The following is an 18,362-nucleotide window of genomic DNA, read 5'->3' as shown; positions in this document are numbered from 1 at the left end:
ATTTAAAATTTAAAACTATTTTTAGGAAAATTTAGTTGTTAAAATTTTAATAACAATTTTCATAAAGTAAAAGTAAAAAGATGAAATTCAGAATTAAACCATAAAAAGATGAAAATAAAATTATGTAAAAAAATTGATATAAAAAACAAACGAAACTTCGGTTAAAATAATAAAATTAAAAGTGTTTTACTTCGACAATTTTCCTATTGAGTTGAGGGTTGATTGATGGACGAGATCGATATTAGCAATAAGACAACGTTGGCAATAAGACAAGCAAGAGCCTAGAACTTTCATCTATCCCTTTCGTCTTTGTCCCATAATGATAAAAGCTTGATTAGGAGTTCCAGCAAACAGATAAATGTTGGTAAAAATACTATGGAGATCCCTGTATTTGGTGTGAGATTACATTTTACCCTCTACTAAAGATATGGGTAAATTAATCCTTATACATTATATCAAAGAACTAACTAGTCCTTTGTATAAAAATTCCATTCATTTCTACTGTTAAAAACTGACATCGCTGACTAAATAACCAAACAGTGACACGTGATATGTCACATGCACCTCATGTTAACGTATAGGGACCACTTTTAACAGTAGATTCGGATGAAATTTTTAACAAAATGACCAATTTACTCTTTGATCTAACCTACATGGATTGGTTTGCCTATTTTTTGAGTATAGGGGCAAAATGCAATCCGACTCTTAGTACAAGGGACTCCAAGTTATTTTTACCTACAAATGCTTCCAAAAGAAATCTACATATACATATATTAACTAAAACAACTACAATTGCATCTTCTTTATAGTATTTTATTTGTTCTCAACATATGAATCTGTAAGAACAGCTTTTTTATTAAGATTCCTACTTATTACAAATTAAACACACAAAAAAAGCTGTTGGACACAATGAACATTTCAAGTGAATCAAAGATTAGGCCAAAAACACTTATATAGATATACAGTAAATAGAAACTACATTCAATAATGCCATAATCCACTCAGCATACTACGAAATCGATTGCTAGACAGCTTCCTAACAAGTCTTTTGGCATCATAAACTTCAGCTTCAGCAAGTTTTTCTATGTTCTTTAGATAACCAGAGCTGGCAATTTTTCTTCTACCATTATTGCAGCTTGTTAATGATATTAGTATAGAGAGCAAGAGCTTTTTGTTGTTACCTGAAATGGCTTCGTCTCGGTCAAGTGATTGGAGGAGGCAGCCTATGTTTCGGTCGTCTTGGATGAACTGTTTTCGGTTTTTTGGAATTGAGACCAAGCTATGAAGTGTTGTGGTTGCTATGGAACGCACTTCGTATGACTTTGCATCGAGCAGTTTCACGAGCTCGGGGATGAAACCGGCATCCCCCATTGCTTTCTTAGCCTCTTCTGATGCACAACAAAGCCTGGATGTCACTTTTAGAGTTGATTCTTGAACCGAAACCTCGCCATTGCGAAGGAAGAACAACAGTCTATCGATGAACCCGTCTTTCATCAACATGTTGATGCAGTTTTGCGATGAAAAGCAGAGATCCTCGATCGTCCTTAATGCTGTTTCTCTTGTTTTTGAAGAGACGGTCGATTTTGGATCCAAAACGTGTATCAACGCACGAATCCCACCTTCTTTAACAACGATTCGAGTAAGGGATTCATCCCCAGAAGCTATATTTTGAAGGAACTCCATTGAATTGATCTGCACAAGGTCTTCCCTTGATGTTACAAGCTTGATGAATGTTGATATAGCTCCTTCTTCAACCATGAATCTCTTAATTTCTTCAACACCAACAAGATTCCTCAACACCCCACAAGCAGGACCGATCAATTCACCACCAAAATCACCATTAGAACATATTTTCAACAGAGCAGTCACTCCACCATGAGCTGAAACAGACCATGCATTATCAGCATTAACAGTCAATTTTTGCACACATTTAACAGCTCCTTCTTTACACAAATCATTCCCAGTCTCCAAAATCCGAACTAAAGGACCAATAATCCCAGCTTTAACCAAAAAACCTTTATATAAATCAAACCCAGAGATCAAATTCACAATCTTTGAAGCTTCTCGTTGAATCTCTACCTCTGGGGAATCAAGAAACTGTACTAAAACATTCACAATATCACCAGTTTCTATTATAAGTTTAACATACCTCTCATCTTCAGCCAAAACTTGATATAAATTACCCAATGCTTGTTTTTTCATCTCTGTATCCCCAATCTTCATTCTTGTTAATAAATCCCTTATGTAAAACCTCATGTCATCTTTGGAAGCAGTAACACCGGGCCTTGAAACTACAATGGCGAAACCATGGCTTAAAATCCCAGTAGTGTAAAACCCAGAAAGATCCTTCACATGGTTGTCGAATTTAGCAAGTATTACATCGAGGTAGCTTTGCATCAAGAGTTTCCCACTATAAGAAAGATCCACACATGCTCTTGCGAGACGGTGACATTCGTTTACGGTGACTAAAATGGAAGGAACCAACCCAGAAAAGACCTCTATGTTTTGAGCAGAACTTGAACCACAGTTTTCAATCGCCATTAACCCAGAACTTAACTCTTCTAGCTTCTTTCGAATAAGTTGCCATTTAACAGTGAAAACTCTGATGCAATGAGAAAGAGAAATCAAGGAAGATATACCCTCAATAACTTGACTGAGACTGGATTTCATTGCTTCGAAAGATTCAGCTGAGCTTTGTTGTTGCTGTTGCTGCTTTGGTTTCTCTTTTTCTCCCATTTTTGTTTGTTTTAGATTGTATCACTAACATTAAACCAACCCCATTTTAGGCTTTTAAGAAAGGTATCAAAGGAAGGAATACAACCTGCGTATCTATGGAGTTTTATCTTTTTGTTTTTGCAGATGAAACTGAAATGGGGGGTTTAAAGTGACAAAGTCAATAGGATGGAGATGAAGATGATTTAAAGGCAAAAAAAAAAGTGTGATGAAGGAGATGAAGGAAACAAGGAATTGAAAAGCTTTTTATCTTTTCTGATGTTTGTACATCAATGGATTTTACATTTGCATTGAGTAGCTATGAGTTCTTATATCTGGACATAATAAAAGGGAAAATCTAGTAAAATCTTCTGTAGATATTGAGAAGGGCAGTAAAGAATGGTAAGCAAAATCCAACATCTATTACCAAAAATTGATAAATGCCTAATTCCCATAAAAAGAGTTAATATACAATTTGGTATCTAAGTTTTGCCTCAATATTTAATTTGGTACGTAAATTATTTTTTGTCTGGATTTGATACTTAGGTTTAGTTTTAATGTTTACTTGGGAACCTAAGCTTTCTTCAATCTAATACTTGAGTTTTCTTTGTCCCAATTAAGTATTTGAGTTTGGTTTCAATGTTCAATTTGATACCTGAGCTTTTTTTCTTGTCTCAATTAAGCACCTATATTTTTTTACTAGAGCAAAATGTCCAACATTCATTAGATCACATGATGTTGGTTGGTTTCGATATTAATTTGAACATTGAAACCAATCTCAGGTATCAGATTGAATACTAAAACTAAATTTAAGTATCGAATGATATATTAACCCATGAACAAAAATTTAGAGCCCTCTTTCTTTAACGAAATTCACAATTACTCTATACATATCTCAAATTTAGATAACTTTGGGTTCGAATCAATTTTAAATTTAAATCATTTGTGTTCAGATCATTTCTAATTTTATCATCAAATTTAAATATTTTGAGTGACTCATTTGAATAAGTTTCAATTTTAATCATTCTAGATTGAAATTATTTTAAGTGGAGGTTTATAGATGGTGCATTAGTTAGTACTCAATTTTAGTTTTGTGGAGATTGAAACTTGGATTAGTTATCATCATACATCAACCACTTCATTATTACAATATATATTATATATAAAGTTTATTAATATTTGATCTAAATGAGATTTTAGAAAAGGGTTATGTTTATTCATATATGTATATATCGATTGAGTTTTAGTTCGATTGATGCGGGTATTGTTGTCAATACAAGAGGACGTGGGTTTGAGTGTACTGAGGCGCATTATACTGCTATTTATGGATTGAGGAGGATATTATGTCAGAAAGAGCAGATAATGAATTGTTGGATGATGTTAATAGGATGGTGTATAATTATGGAATAAAAGAGTGGCTAAAAGCTATAGCTTTGGGTTTGTTGGAATTAGGGAAGATAGCCCCTCCAACTTTAATTTTATACAATAAACATTCACGAGATTGAAATTGTGATTCTCACAATTTTTTAAAAGATATGGTAAGATTATCAACTTTACTTAATTATATGTTAATTATACCATTCATACCTTTTTAACTTTTTTTTACTTATATTAACCCATCCCATTTTATTAACATTGGATGAAATTGAATTTAATACAATAATTACTTTCTAAAGGTGATATTCGTACAACTTTTTGGCAACTAATAGATATACATATATAGGTAGGACTCACTTTCAACCTAGTTCCTCTTCAAGAGAAGGCTTAAGTCGAGTTAGTCCCCAAAATTTATCTATTTTTTCATTTTAGTACTTTTTTTTGGTCTCGTTTTAGTGCTTGAATTATCATTTTCGTCTCAATTTACCTTATAATAATAATAAAAAGTAACACATAGCACACTCTTATTATGGGCAAATAAATTTGGGGTAAAATAAGACAAAAATGGTAGGTTACCTATCAAAATGGGATAAAATAATTTAAATACCATAATAAACAAAGATATAATTCAGAGGCCAATTTGTGAGTTAACCTTAAGGTTGAATTTTGCTATTAGTCTTGTACTATACATAAGTTATAAATTTAGTCTCCAATCACGACTAAACGGAAATTGTTAAATTCATTAAGTTTTGCTATTTTCCGAAATCTTATGTAGCAAACATATTATTACATGTAAAATGTCATGCTAACTTGTTATTTCTACATATTAGTTACGAAAAGCAAGTAAATGAATTTAACAGTTGTTGTACACGTCAAAGGCTAAAACTTCAAAATTCGAAAAGTATAAGGGGTTAAGAGTGATTAAATTAGAGAGCGTAGACCTAACACATAGTACAAAACTAACAATATAATTTAACTACTACTCTTTAGGTCAAGATTGAAATTTTAAAATTAAAAAAGTACAATGACTAAAATTTACCAAATTAAAGTACATAGACTAAATACACAATTTATGCATATTACAAGGACTAATAGTAAAATTTGACCTAAATCTAAAAGAACACTTTAAAAAGTTCGGTATTGCGTTTCGTTAAAGAATAAAGAGCTGAATTTTACTATATTTCTCGAGCACCCAAACTTTTTTCTTTTAAATAAGTCCTTACTTCATGCATTTCTTTTAAAAGAAGTGAATGAATTAGGAATCACTTGAAAATCACTCATTAAAAACTTACAAATTTGCCAAGTAAGATACATACATAAAGAAGAACCAAAATAAAACACAAAGCCCCTTTATGGACCACCCAATTTATTTTTAGAAATTTAATTCCTTTATTTTTTAGATTTTAAAATTCAACTCCGATTGTTAACGCTGTTTAATTTGTTGGCGTGACGTTCTGATATAAAATAAATACTCACTTGATAGTGGTGTAACTAAAAAGAAAACTTTGTAACGAACTGGACCTAAACTTTGAAATATGAAAAGATAGAGACTAAATTACAAATACTTATGGCATAGTTTAACTAAAAAGAAAATGTAGAAAACCCATGTGAAGCCCCCCTTTGTTGGATATGCCTTTGAGCTTAGCTGTTTACCTTTCCAATAGGAAGTGCAAAATGAACCAACATACCATTTGTAAATAAAGTTGCCATCTTTTTCTAACCTTTTTTTTCCCCTTCGTTTTTATTAAAATTAATAAATAAATCTTGGTTTAGATAATGTGAGAAATTTAAGAAAAGAACAAAAGTTGTGTTATTGTCAACCAAAAAAAAAATGCAAAAAGAGAATATAAAAGGGGATTTGACCCAGACGTCTTTAATTATAATTATAATTTTAAATTGATCCTGAATTTTAATTGAGTTATTATATTATTAATATTGTATCAATCGGTCATTAAATCGGGCATTAAATGATAATTCAAATTTGACGTGGAACATCTTAAATAAGATTTTAAATACTTATGTACTTATCATATGAACAATATGGATATAACATATGTGTTTTAAATATGCTCCACGATCAAATCCATGATAGAATTCAACTCCTAAATTAACTGCTAAACTAATATAAAGGACATGATTGATACGATATTGATACTTTAAGGACTTAAGTATTAAAAATTTTTGATACATCTCAAAAAATTAACCCTTTTTGAGCTTTGAAAAGAAGAAGAGGAATTTATGGTATCTGTGCTTATTGGCAAGAACATCATAAACAAAGGGAAAAAAAGAAAAACTCCCTCGTAAAAAGACAGTTGAGATGTTCAAAAAATCTAATTCTATGCTACGATTGTCGTATTCCCATACAAAATGTCCCCATATTATTATGTAACTGTGGGTCACGGGTCAATATTTTATGAAATCTTGTCACAAGAATTAAGGTTCATTTTAGACCAAGTCTTTATGATTTTATTAAATAATTATATTTAATTTTTGTTTTTTTAAGAAGTAATTGGATGCACGGCGTGTTTACTTGCGGTGGCGGTGAGATTAGATACTGTAGCGGTATTATAGCATGAGACAAAAGGAAAGTTAAAGTCACCGCTCTGAAAGTAATCGCACATCCAAAGGGGCAAGCCTAACCACCAATGTTAGTGTTAAGCATATTCAGAACAGATGGATTAAATTGTAAATACGCGAATACATGTTACATATGGCGTAAATGAAAATAGTCTAACTAAAATTTTTAAAAATTTAGAAAGAATTAATTGAAATTTTTAAAAAATTTATATAGAATTTTCATTCTAAAATATTAGGAGACCAAGGTCCTCCCCAACTCCAACGAGGGTCTGCCCCTACTTTGGAACCGCATATTTGTAAAATCCATCAAGTACTTATATATTCACCGGCTTTATCTTAGTGGGGTCTTCGTTTTGTCCCTCTTTTTTACTCAATATTATCATATAACACCCTATCATCAACCCTTAATTTAATTTGGTCATTTTTAGATTTTATGTTAAATTCATTAAGTCCTATTATTTCTAAAATCTTATACGGCAGCAAACATATTATCACGTATATAATGTTATGTAACTGGCTACTCCCACATATTACTTATAAAAAATCTAGCTAATGGAATTAACGATGACAATTTGCGTCAAGATTGAAATTTCAAAATTCGAAAAGTATAACGACTAAAATTAATCCACTCGAATAGTACATGGACTAAATCCACAACTTACGTACAATACAGAGACTAAATCTTTTCTTACATATTGGTTTTCAATTTTCAAACTAGTTTTCAAAGGCATTTGTTTTCCCTATATGTAGGGCTTTTTTTGTTGTTGTTCATCAATTGTAAAGTTTCCATGGTTGGATATAGGGCTATAAAGTGCCTAAAACTCTATGATAATGCACTGTTTTTGTTATTTAATGCCATATATATGAAACGTTACGCACAAAAAATACATAATGTGCAAAAGCAAGAGAGTGGTGTAGCTTTAAGTAGGGCACAAGGGAAAACAAATAAAAATTTTCTAAAAGAGATGCACAATTACAAAATATCTTTGCTTCAAAGAGAAAGGGTACAGATAATAAATATATAAATTCAATGTTCATTTACTCCAAAACAAGAGACCAAAAAAAAAAAGGTCCAATAATAGGGGGTTAAAGAAGAAGAAAAGGCAAATGGAACGTTGGGTGATGGGACATTTGGATCATTTCTTAGTGGAATCTTCCCATTATATGGTTGCATTTGTTTCAAGTATTGAATGGACAATTATGATTGAGAATATGAGCAATGGGAATGGTAATTGGGGAGAAATTTATTTGCCTAATTGAGGTTGGGATTAGGGTAATTGTATCAATCACTATACTTTGAGAATTTGATGTTTATTTATCCGTGTTTATAATTTTAAAGCGGAAATTTCAGGAATTTTGAGGTTTTAAGTGCGAGTCTTGTATAATTAGTTCGTTGTGGGTGCTTTGCTAGAATTATTCTAGTTGTAGTTAACTAGTTTTTGAGTTAATTATTCAGTTCAACCTGTAATATTTGGTAATTGTAATTTTAGAAAATAAAATTCTAATCTCACCTCAATTTTAAAGTTAATGTTTGTCGATGTCTTAAGGTTCGGGTTTTGGAAACTTTAAAATTTTAAATTCAAGTGTCACATTATATAAAATGTGGGTTCTTCTCCAGATTTATTGTAGTTATAGTTAGTTTGAGTTTAGTTAGTTGTGTGTTAGTTATTTAGTTAATTAGCTAGTCATTAATTCAAGATTTATCATGGTTGTAGTTAGTTAGTTATAGTTTTGAGGATTTCATAGCAATTAATACCCATGATGTGATCCATTAATAGGGTCTAATTACATTTAACTTAGAGCTATAAATTAACTCCAAAGTTAAATCTAATTAGTTTGAACCTAAATTTGATTAAATTCTGTCAACTTAAACCCAGAAATGATTTTGAGCACAAAAATATTCAAATAAAAATTACCAAAATACAAAATAATCCTAAATGATTTAAAGTCGAGATGACTCGTCCTAAAAACTTAATAAATAAGCTTGAATGTCTTAAACCCAAAATTACCCAAATCTGAAATAGTCCAAAAATACAAAACAACTTAAATCCACGATGACCTAAAATCAAAATAATCCAAACTTAATCGAATCTCGATTGACTTGATTCAAAACCAACCTAATCCGCTCAATCGTAACCCTACCCCGCAGCTGAGTATGGTCCTTACCATTAAACCAAACATAATAAGGACCTCGCCGGGGTGGTGTGTGGAACCACTATTGGAAAAAAGAAAAGCAAATTGGTTTGGCTTTCAATCGTAGCTATCTAAGCAGATTGGCAGATACATGAATTGCAATGCGAGCAGTCGATGGAAAGCATCAAAACATGTGCTTAAGCCCATAGATCATGGCATTGGTTACTATATGCTTTGTCAATTGCCATTGATCCTACCATGCAAAACATGACTAAGAATCTCTTCAACCTATTTCTTTTCTATTTTCAAAGTAAGATACAAATCAGTAATTTGTAGGGCAAGAAAGGGATATAAGATAATGAAAAATATAAAGCAATGGGACCTCAAAAAATAGATCCAATTCCGATATGGCTTTGATTATGATTGCTTCAATTGTGAGAGAGATAGCTTACCAGAAAGTTGCTTAAACTAAGCTTCTCTCATCGTGTTTTTGGATTGAAGCACAAGATTTTTTTAATTTTTTTTGCATTGGTGATAATAGGCTCAAATAATCATATTAAAAGAAAAAGCCTAAATAGACCTTTCATTTGACCATACCTAACCTTCAAGTAGGGTTGTAAGTGAGGTTTAGGTAGTAGTTTCTTTAGGGTCAAATTTTGCTATTAGTCCCCTTATTATGTATAAATTACGGGTTTAATCCCTATAATTGGATCTACTTCAGCTTCTGTATTTTTCGAATTTTAAAATTATAGTCATGATCCAAATGGTTATAATTAAATTCTGCTATTAGTATTGTACTATACGCAAAGTTGTAGATTTAGTTTATGTTCTCCAATTTGATCATTCTTTGTACCTGTTCTTTCAGGATTTTTAAATTCCAATCTTGACACAAACAACAGACTCATTATAGGTTCTGCTCAGATATGCTCTTTTTAACACAATGCTTAGAACTATCCATAGCCCCTCCCCAACCCATAAATAGGAGGATAATGCACTTCAGCGCACTCGTACCCACGTCCTCCTACATTGACAACAATACCCGTACCAATTAAGTTAATACTCAGTTGACAAATATTTTTTTGAAAGAAATTAAATCCTAAAAAAACACATAAAACATAATTTCTAGAAATAAATGAGGCCTAATGGGATCTTTAGTGGGCCTTAAGGAAACTTGGATTTTAGGACAGATGCCATTGAAATCAGCAGTATCACATGCTAGGGTAAGATGAATGTGGACCATTTTCAAGCCCTATCATTTGTATGGTACCATAGCTGAAATGATGAGTAATGGTAAAAAAAAAAAGTGGGTTCTTTGCTTTGAAGTAAAATACCTAAATATATATATATATATATATATATATATATATTTATATATTATTGTTAATATTAGAGTTGAGTTTGGTTGTGTGGGATTTTTTAATTTTTAAATTATTTATGATAATTTAATTTGATTCGATTTGATTTTTCATTTTTTCGTTAAAGATTCTTTTATTTATTTTTAGCTTATCAATAACGTCTAAGGTAAACTATATTAATAGTCACTCAATTATCAATAAGAATTTTTAGTCACCAAATTATGAAAAGTTACAAAATGGTCCTCAACTAGTCAATTTTTTTCTTTTTGGTCACCAATTGTCAATTTAGTCTTATATTTTAAAATTTTAGCTCTCAATCTTTATAATTACCTAAGTTTATCTTGATTTTTACATGAAATGTAATTCAATACACAATGTTTAAATTAGAAACAAAAACAAAACAAAAATTTTATGTTTATAATTAAACTAGATAATCCCGGATACATTTCTTTCTTTATACTTCAAATGGCTAAGAACTAGATATCTTTCAATGACGATTAACTCATTTTTTTGTTAACTTGATCTAGTTGCCATTGATTAAGCAAATCAATTTTTTTGAAGTTGTTAGAGTTGAATTTGGGTTGAATTGATGAAGTGGGTATTTTTTTATTTTCAAGAAATTGAATTGGATATTTTTTAAATTTTGAGTTGTTGAATGATTCAAGCGTGAATCTTATGGAATCTTATCAAATTACACGATGTTAAATATCGAGAGTTAATTCTTTTAGAATCAATACTAAATTAACACAATGTATAAATGTTGAGGGTAAAAGTTGTTACTACGCCAATTTTAAAAGTTGTCATCTTTCCATTAATCATTTAAGGTCGGTGATAAAAAAAAAACTTCTTGATAGTTGAGTGACTATCTAAAATAGTTTATCCTAACTCTTATATATATTTTTTTGAAAATATTTTTATATAAAATTTTAATTTTTTTGTTAACAACATAAGTAAGCAGTAGTTAAAGCTCGTTCAAACTCTATTAATGTAATTCTTCCTATCCTATTTTGAAACTTGATTTTGTAAAAAAATTATGTTGATTATTTTAAAACATTTACTTTTACATCATAATAAAATAAAGTACAAATCAAATAAAATAAACTTTGATTCGATCTAATTCAATTCAATTCAAATAATCTTAAAATTTTTAACTTATTTTTCAAAAATTGTAAAAAAAATTACTGTTTAAATCAATTTTCAATTTCTGGACTATATTTTTCTTAGCCCTAATAGTTGCTTCTTGCAGATTCATGGTCCATGTTACTGCCCTTCTTGAAACAATATTCATAGGAAAGCGTAGCTTTCACATTTCACAGGTTCACTGTGAGCATACTTTATGGATTCCATGCTGCTTTTCAGGTAAAGATGATTTTGGACATGTGAACCCTTTTCTTTTTACCTTTTTTTTTATTTTTTTTTATATCTGTCAAACTCAACCCAACTAGTTTTGAAAAACCCATTTTGGGAAGAATAAATTTATCAGTTTGACTGATTCAATTAAAATTAAAAAATTAGTTTAATTGACTAATTTCATGTGTTAATCAATTAAATGGTAAGCATAAATCATTTAAGTTGATTTTTTTAAGTGGATTAAAATTCTGTATAATCAATATTAAAAGTTGTCACTTAAGTTATTTAAAGTTGAAAAATTAAACCGATAAAAAAACTCGAAATGGTCAAAATTAATTGCATCACACAAGTGCATTTAAATAAGTCAAATTCTCTATTAGCTCACCCTTAATCCCATCACCAAGTCAAATTTTACTATTAGTCTTTATATTACGCGTAAATTACTTAATTTAGTTCTTGTATTATAATTTGATCAATTTTAATCTTCGTGTATAATGAATTTAAAATTTCAGCCTTGACCCAAACAATGACAGTTAAATCCAATAGGTCAAATTCTGTTATTAGTTTCATATTATATCTAAGTTTGAATATAATATTTATTGTCTAATTTGATCATTTTAGTCACAATACTTTTCGAATATTAATTAAATGATGACCTATTTTACGAGAATCATGTGAAAATAATCAACTAATATTACATTAAACTTACAATAACACCAAATAAGATTTTGAAAATATTAGATTTTAATTCAAGAAAAACTAATCAAAGATGTCAATCTGCAGCTACCACAAATTACAAACCATTCAAATATTACTTTGCAATTATAATCTACATTTAAGGAATTGGGTAACCTAAATTTATCAACTAAGACCCGGTCTTTATCTTATGGGAAAATGATCATGTAATAATACACTAATGTGGAAAGGTCAATAAGGAAAGTTAATCAAAATTTGGTCCTTTTTGATCAATTAAAAAAGAAAGATAAAGCAATATATCATACTACCACAAACTCACATATCATCAAAGATAATGTGGACCCAAATATAGTTTCATCTCTTTTTGACACATTCTGCAAATAGTTTTAGCATATGCCTAAGTCAACTTTTAATCCATTGCATCAAGTAACCAACCGGCTTTTAATCGATCGAACCAGTTTTCTGTGGGTTCGGACTTGGACTTTCTGGTTCATTTTTCTATATAATCCTTTCCATTATATAGCCTTGAGTCTCCACTGCCTTCCTCTTCAAGCTTTCTTCCCCGATAACCAAGGTTTATCCAAAGCGATGTTGGAGGGTAAAGCGATTGTAGGCGAAACCGATATGCTCCATACGATGCAGCAGGCTGCACTTCACTTGGCTGCAAAAGCTCTTGATATCTTCGAAGCCACTGAATCGACTGATATAGCCCAGTTTATAAAAAAGGTGAGGGCTCTAAGCTAGAATTTATTGTAACTCCATATGGGGTATCGAATATGTTGGAAACTATATACCGTATGCATCTTTGATTTGAGTTCTAAATGCAGGATTTCGACAGGGTGTACGGACCTGGGTGGCAATGCGTTGTAGGGACGGATTTTAGTTCGTTTGTAACGCACTGCCATGGTTGCTTCATACACTTTTGTGTTGGCAGTCTTGCGATCTTGCTCTTCAGGGGTGCAGTAAATCAAGCAAAAGAGGCAAACTTGTTCCAGACCTTCGAGGCTTTAGATGCTTAGACGGTCCAAACTTAAAATGTTTCTCTGTTTGCCTGTCGCCTAAAAGAAAGAAAACAACGTTGAATAATCGACTTCGAGTTCTGCAAATCCTCATGTTGTCTTTTGTGTAGCCTTTTACAGCTGAAAACATGCCTTCATTCTTTGAAACAGAAGAGAACTGAGAAATTCAGTCTCAAAAGAACCCGAAACTAAATATCAATGAATAAAGATAAACATAGCTCAGCTCCATCGGGAAATAAAATGAATGGAGCCATAACACTGAACCGGTATAAACACTACCAACCCGTTTCAACTAGAGAATAAACATCCTTTGCGATACAGTACAACTTTTAAGGACCCTGTGAGGGCATGCCAGCATGTGTGTGTTTGAGTGAGAGATAGAGAGAGAGATTACCAAGCATTTCAGAGGGTAAGAACAGATGGTGGGGCATCCCTCCGTGGGCCAGCAATCGAACGGTAAACATAGACTTTATCAGCTTGACTATCATCACTTCCATCCTCCTTCATTACCTCAACGTTCAACCTAGGCATCTCCCTTGCCAATAGCCTACAACCATTCATTGTCACATTGCAGGCCGACATCCAAAGTGACCTCATAGATTCGTACTTCTCCAAACCTGACAGCAGTGCAGCATTTCCGAACGGGCAGTCTCGTATCTCAAGTTTCCTCAGTTTTGAACAACCTCCCATAACACACTGCATCCCCCAGTCACTGCTGCCTGCAAATGCCACTGAGAGGGTCTCCAAGTTCTTAGCATACCTACCGATATACTCGAATGTCAGATCAGTTAAGCGACCTGAAACTGAAAGCCTCTGAAGTTTAGTGCACGTCTTAACCACAGCACCAAAAGCTTCATCCATAGGTTCATTTGTGATATAATCCGGTTGACCCGGGTTCATTATGCATAATCGGAAATGAGTAAAATCAGGGCAGTTCTGTACAATGGTTGCTACAGCAGCATTAGTCATTTGACGACAAAAATAGAGAACATAGTGGAGTCTCGGGCAACCAAAAGACACAGCCACAAACCCAGCTTCAGTGACTCCATGGATAATTTCCTCGTCAAACGGATCAGCAGGGAAAACTCGTAGTTCCTCAAGCAAAGGGCAGTTCAGTCCAACAGCCTCCAGTCCCTTGTCTTCTACCGTGTCCAAGACCTATAACAAAAGTATTAGGAAGTTAAGCTCGCCACAATTTATGGTTATTAAACAAGAATGCATGTTATCAATGTTTGCCCTTTGGATGAGCAGGAATTTCTTGCTCAAACAACCAACTGTTCTTGACTATGAAAATATTTAATTTGTCAAGTCATCATGATGTGAAGCAATCTAAGGATCATGAAAGAGTCATATGCAACACAGCATGGAGCCATTAGTGAATTACTTCCTAAAACAACGAGACAAAACGGAAAGAGTTGAAATAAAGGAGTCTTCTTACCCAGAGGCGTTTAAGTCGTGGACAATGAGCCAGAAGTTTAGCCAGTTCATCGCTTCTCAAAGCAGCATAGCTCAAGTTCAAGAACGTTAGATGCGTGCACACAGGATACAAGGCAGGGAGATATATTCCCTTGGCATCCCACAAACCGGATAGCGTATGCATATTCTTGCAATTACTTAACGCACTTTCAAGCTCTACATATTGGCGGAAAGTAAGTTCTTCCGAGAACGAGCCCGTACCGAGCTCAGCTAATTGAGGGGCATTAACAAGAAGTCTTTGTAACTGTTCCAACGATACGCTCCTATTCAACTTCAAAACCCTCATTGACTTGCACCTACCTACAAGCCGCTCAAGAGCATCGAAATTAATATCGCTACTCAAGTTGGCAAAGTTGAGCACTTCCAATGATGTGAAGCTTTCCGGGAAGCAGCTCAACCAACTACCCCCTTTATCATCAATGCCATTCTCCTGTATGTCAAGCTCAGTCAAGTTCCTGCAAATGAAATTATGAAATTAAAAACGTCCATAGCACGGAATCAAATTGATAATGCAGTCCAAGAACCACCTAAAATACCACCATATCTACAGGCAATTAGCTCTAAGAAACTAAGAAGGTACATACATTTCTTCTTCAACCATTCATAAAGCACATATAAAGATGTAAATTCTCCCAACTAATGAAAATAGGCATATCCGGAAATGATAACATCAAGGATATGCCCACAATAAATGCATAATAAAAGTGACAATGTCACATCAAATAAAAAGGAAGACAAAAAAGTGAAAGGAATTGGAAAAGTAAGAGCTGTTTCATACTTTCATTTCTAATTTCCACTAAAAGTCCATATTATTCGTCAAGTAAATAGAAAAAAAAAAGAGAAAGAGAAAATCATGTCAATCATTTTCTAACCAATACCCAAAAATATGCCCATTATTTGCACTATCTTTCTAAACTATGTAAACTACTTACAGAAAATAGAATCCAGCAATCTTCTACTTCATCTCTAGTAGAAACTAGTTTATAGATTTGATTTCCTTACAATTTCAGCTTTATAATTGTAATGAAATATACAATTTGAGCAGATTTTCAATGCAAATAAATTCATTTACAAGAAAAAGATAAGACACATAGATTTAAATTTTATCATAATATTTTGAGAAGATTTTATCATAAAATTAAATTCCCAATAATGCAAAATTAGTGGAAAATGATATTTGTGTTGCTGGCAATGACATCAATGATAAGCCTTACATCAAAATGCCCCTTTGACAATTATAGGCCAAGCGTCATATTCCAATAAATAAATAAAAACCAAAAAGGAACCCAAGGAAAAAAAAGAAAAGAAAATTAAAAAATTAATCTACTTTTTTTTTCTTCCTTCACTTTCTATGGTATATCCCAAATAAACACAAGATTTTTTAAAAATGATAAATCAAAGAAAGTTTTTCAGCGATTTTTTGAATTTTGAAGTATAAGAAGTGACGAACTTACTTGCAGTGAGTGGCAATGGCGGCAAGTCCGTTAGTGCTAAAACCGTCACAGCTTAAAAGGGAAAGAGCTTTAAAGTTAGGGAAAGAAACGGCGAGAAACTCCAAGCTTTCATCGCTGATCGCCATTCGCTTAAGCCTAAGCTCTTCGAGGAACGGATACTTGGCCGCGAAAACGACCAGCCACGCGTGGATATCGGCTCCCCAATTTTCCGGCACCAAGTTGAAGTCAGAAAACCTAGGTTTCCCCTTCAACGTCACGCTCCTTATCTTCGGGAACCGCCGCGCGACGATCTCCGGCGAAACGGAGTAACAGTTTCCGATGAAGACGTGAGTCCTCGACCACCGTTCCGCGTTGTACCAGTCCTTGCAAACCAAAGAAACGGAGCTCCGGTCCCTGTGGGATTTCAAAAGGGAGAGAACTCGCTCCAGCACTTCGTCGGGAAATGACGATCGACGAGTTGACTCGTCCGAGTTCGGCGAGTCCTTCGACCTCTTCAGCTCCGATGGTTCCATTCTATGTTTCAGGTTTACAAACCGGGCATCCGAAAACCCGAACCGGAGATCCGAACTGAAAATGAATGGACTATAAAGAAGAAGGAAAGGGAGAGCACCTTGCGTATTATGGCAAAACGAGCAGAGGAAATATAAATAAATAAGTAAAAAAAAAAAAAGGCTGTATATTTATTATTTTATTATTTTTATTAATAATTGCGTATTATTGTAATAATATTATTAAAGGGTAAAGAAACTAATAATATTATATTAATGTGTGATTATTCAAATAATATTTTGGTCAAAAATTTATTAAAAAAACAAAAACAAGGTGCTGCAGATCAAATTATTAATTAACGTTGCTAAACATTGATTAAGGTGAAAATTAATTAGTTTTGATATACTAAATATATTTTTAAAATTTAACTTCATTTATAAATTACATTAAATTTAAATATTGTTATTAAATTCGCATTTTATAAGTAAAAAATAAAACTAAAAACTAAAAAGGAATAATTGATTTAGATTTTCAAAGTTGTTATTTGCAAATAAAATATTTAAAATATTTTAATTGAATATTATCTAAAATTATGATGAGAAATAAATTAAATATTTGTAAATATTTGAATTTGTATTATTTGAACCCATATTTTTAATATTTAAATTTAATGCAGTGAGATAAATGTATTATGATTAACTCAAACAATATTAATTTCTATTAAATTTTAAATTTTAAATTTTCTTAATTTATATTTTTTATCTATTTGTTCACTCCACCTTAGCTGAAGTTGACGCGAACATGGCTTTGACAAGATCTTAGCCCACCAATCCTAACCTACGCCGAGGTGCATTATGCCAACACCCAATCATATCTTGCCGCGTAACCTAATCAAAATACGAGGCAGTGGTCGTACGGGTGCGTCGTGCGCATATGGAGTAAGTTAGCAAAATGTGAGGGTATTAGGGAAATTATGTGATGATTTGGTTAGATCACTTTTTGATGTTTCAACTTCACAACTTTTTTTACATTGGGCTTCAATTTTTTTTTTGTCTAAATTAGTTTTTGAAAACTCTAAAGTACAAGTCTTAACGTGAGAATAATCGTTAAGTTCAATCTCTAATATAAGAATAATTGTCAAGCTTAGGATTAACTTTTATAATAATAATAAAAGTTCAAGTCCCAATATGGGAATAATTATTTAATTCAAGCCCCAATGTGGGATCAATTACAAAGTTCAAGGCCTAATTTAGACAAAAAAAAGTTTAGGCCCCAATGCGTGATTGATTGTCAAGCTCAGGCCTCAAATAGTGATTTAATCCTTTCATTACCCATGTTCATCGAATGTGTAATGTTATATATGAACTTTGATTTTATATAATTTTAAATGTGAAAATTTCATTTTTAAAATTCACTAACACAATTATCAATATATAATTATTTTTATTCAATTGTATAAATAATTATGTTTATCTAATAAATAAATAAAATTTTAAAATAGTCATTTTACGTTTATACATTATATACAATTAAATTAAAATCAAAGTTTGATATATATATACTTTAAATGTTTATATTTAATTCTATCTTTGAATTTTATTTCCCAATTCTATCGAAAATCGTAATTGGTTTATAAAACAAACAACTTTCACTTATAAAAGAAAATCTCCGGATAACTTTAATACCATTTGATTTAGCTATATGTTTTCTAATTAAAAATTTAA

The 18,362-nt window shown here is 32.0% G+C and overlaps 3 protein-coding genes across 5 annotated transcripts; 1 reads left to right on the top strand and 2 right to left on the bottom strand.

Annotated features, from left to right (window-relative positions):
• Nucleotides 1-837: 837 nt before the first annotated feature.
• On the bottom strand, nucleotides 838-3,098 carry LOC105776439 (vacuolar protein 8). The gene has a single exon (XM_012599087.2). The coding sequence runs from the start codon at nucleotides 2,734-2,736 to the stop codon at nucleotides 982-984; it is 1,755 nt and encodes a 584-aa protein (XP_012454541.1). The 5' UTR covers nucleotides 2,737-3,098; the 3' UTR covers nucleotides 838-981.
• A 9,346-nt stretch (nucleotides 3,099-12,444) lies between these two features.
• On the bottom strand, nucleotides 12,445-16,787 carry LOC105776790 (protein TRANSPORT INHIBITOR RESPONSE 1). Of its 3 annotated transcripts, XR_008189758.1 has the most exons (5): nucleotides 16,150-16,786; nucleotides 14,658-15,150; nucleotides 13,614-14,377; nucleotides 13,050-13,258; nucleotides 12,654-12,900 (listed from the first exon to the last, which is right to left on the bottom strand). XR_008189758.1 is itself a non-coding variant. In XM_052621752.1 (4 exons), exons 1-3 carry the CDS (start codon nucleotides 16,659-16,661, stop codon nucleotides 13,622-13,624), a joined length of 1,761 nt encoding a protein of 586 aa, XP_052477712.1. In that variant the 5' UTR covers nucleotides 16,662-16,787; the 3' UTR covers nucleotides 12,445-13,358; nucleotides 13,614-13,621. The 3 variants fall into 3 exon arrangements, 2 of the variants coding, with proteins under 2 accessions (XP_052477712.1, XP_012455156.1); XM_052621752.1 differs by having other exon boundaries at nucleotides 12,445-13,358; nucleotides 16,150-16,787; XM_012599702.2 differs by having other exon boundaries at nucleotides 12,445-13,258.
• LOC105776792 (uncharacterized) lies at nucleotides 12,594-13,306 on the top strand. The gene is made up of 2 exons (XM_012599705.2): nucleotides 12,594-12,926; nucleotides 13,028-13,306. The coding sequence occupies exons 1-2, from the start codon at nucleotides 12,594-12,596 to the stop codon at nucleotides 13,217-13,219; spliced, it is 525 nt and encodes a 174-aa protein (XP_012455159.1). The 3' UTR covers nucleotides 13,220-13,306.
• Nucleotides 16,788-18,362: the final 1,575 nt, after the last annotated feature.

This window comes from Gossypium raimondii, chromosome 10 (genome assembly GCF_025698545.1).
Source record: "Gossypium raimondii isolate GPD5lz chromosome 10, ASM2569854v1, whole genome shotgun sequence".
NCBI lineage: Eukaryota > Viridiplantae > Streptophyta > Magnoliopsida > Malvales > Malvaceae > Gossypium > Gossypium raimondii.
The sequence above is the reverse complement of the archived record's forward strand: the minus strand, read 5'-3'. Positions and strand labels throughout refer to the sequence as shown.

Coding starts and splice junctions, on each gene's coding strand:
- LOC105776439 (XM_012599087.2), bottom strand. CDS start 2,736: ATGGGAGAAAAAGAGAAACCAAAGCAGCAACAGCAACAACAAAGCTCA.
- LOC105776792 (XM_012599705.2), top strand. CDS start 12,594: ATGCCTAAGTCAACTTTTAATCCATTGCATCAAGTAACCAACCGGCTT. Junction 12,927..13,027: donor TAGCCCAGTTTATAAAAAAG/GTGAGGGCTCTA, acceptor TTCTAAATGCAG/GATTTCGACAGGGTGTACGG.
- LOC105776790 (XM_052621752.1), bottom strand. CDS start 16,661: ATGGAACCATCGGAGCTGAAGAGGTCGAAGGACTCGCCGAACTCGGAC. Junction 15,151..16,149: donor GCCATTGCCACTCACTGCAA/GTAAGTTCGTCA, acceptor TTTCATTTGCAG/GAACTTGACTGAGCTTGACA. Junction 14,378..14,657: donor CACGACTTAAACGCCTCTGG/GTAAGAAGACTC, acceptor CTTTTGTTATAG/GTCTTGGACACGGTAGAAGA.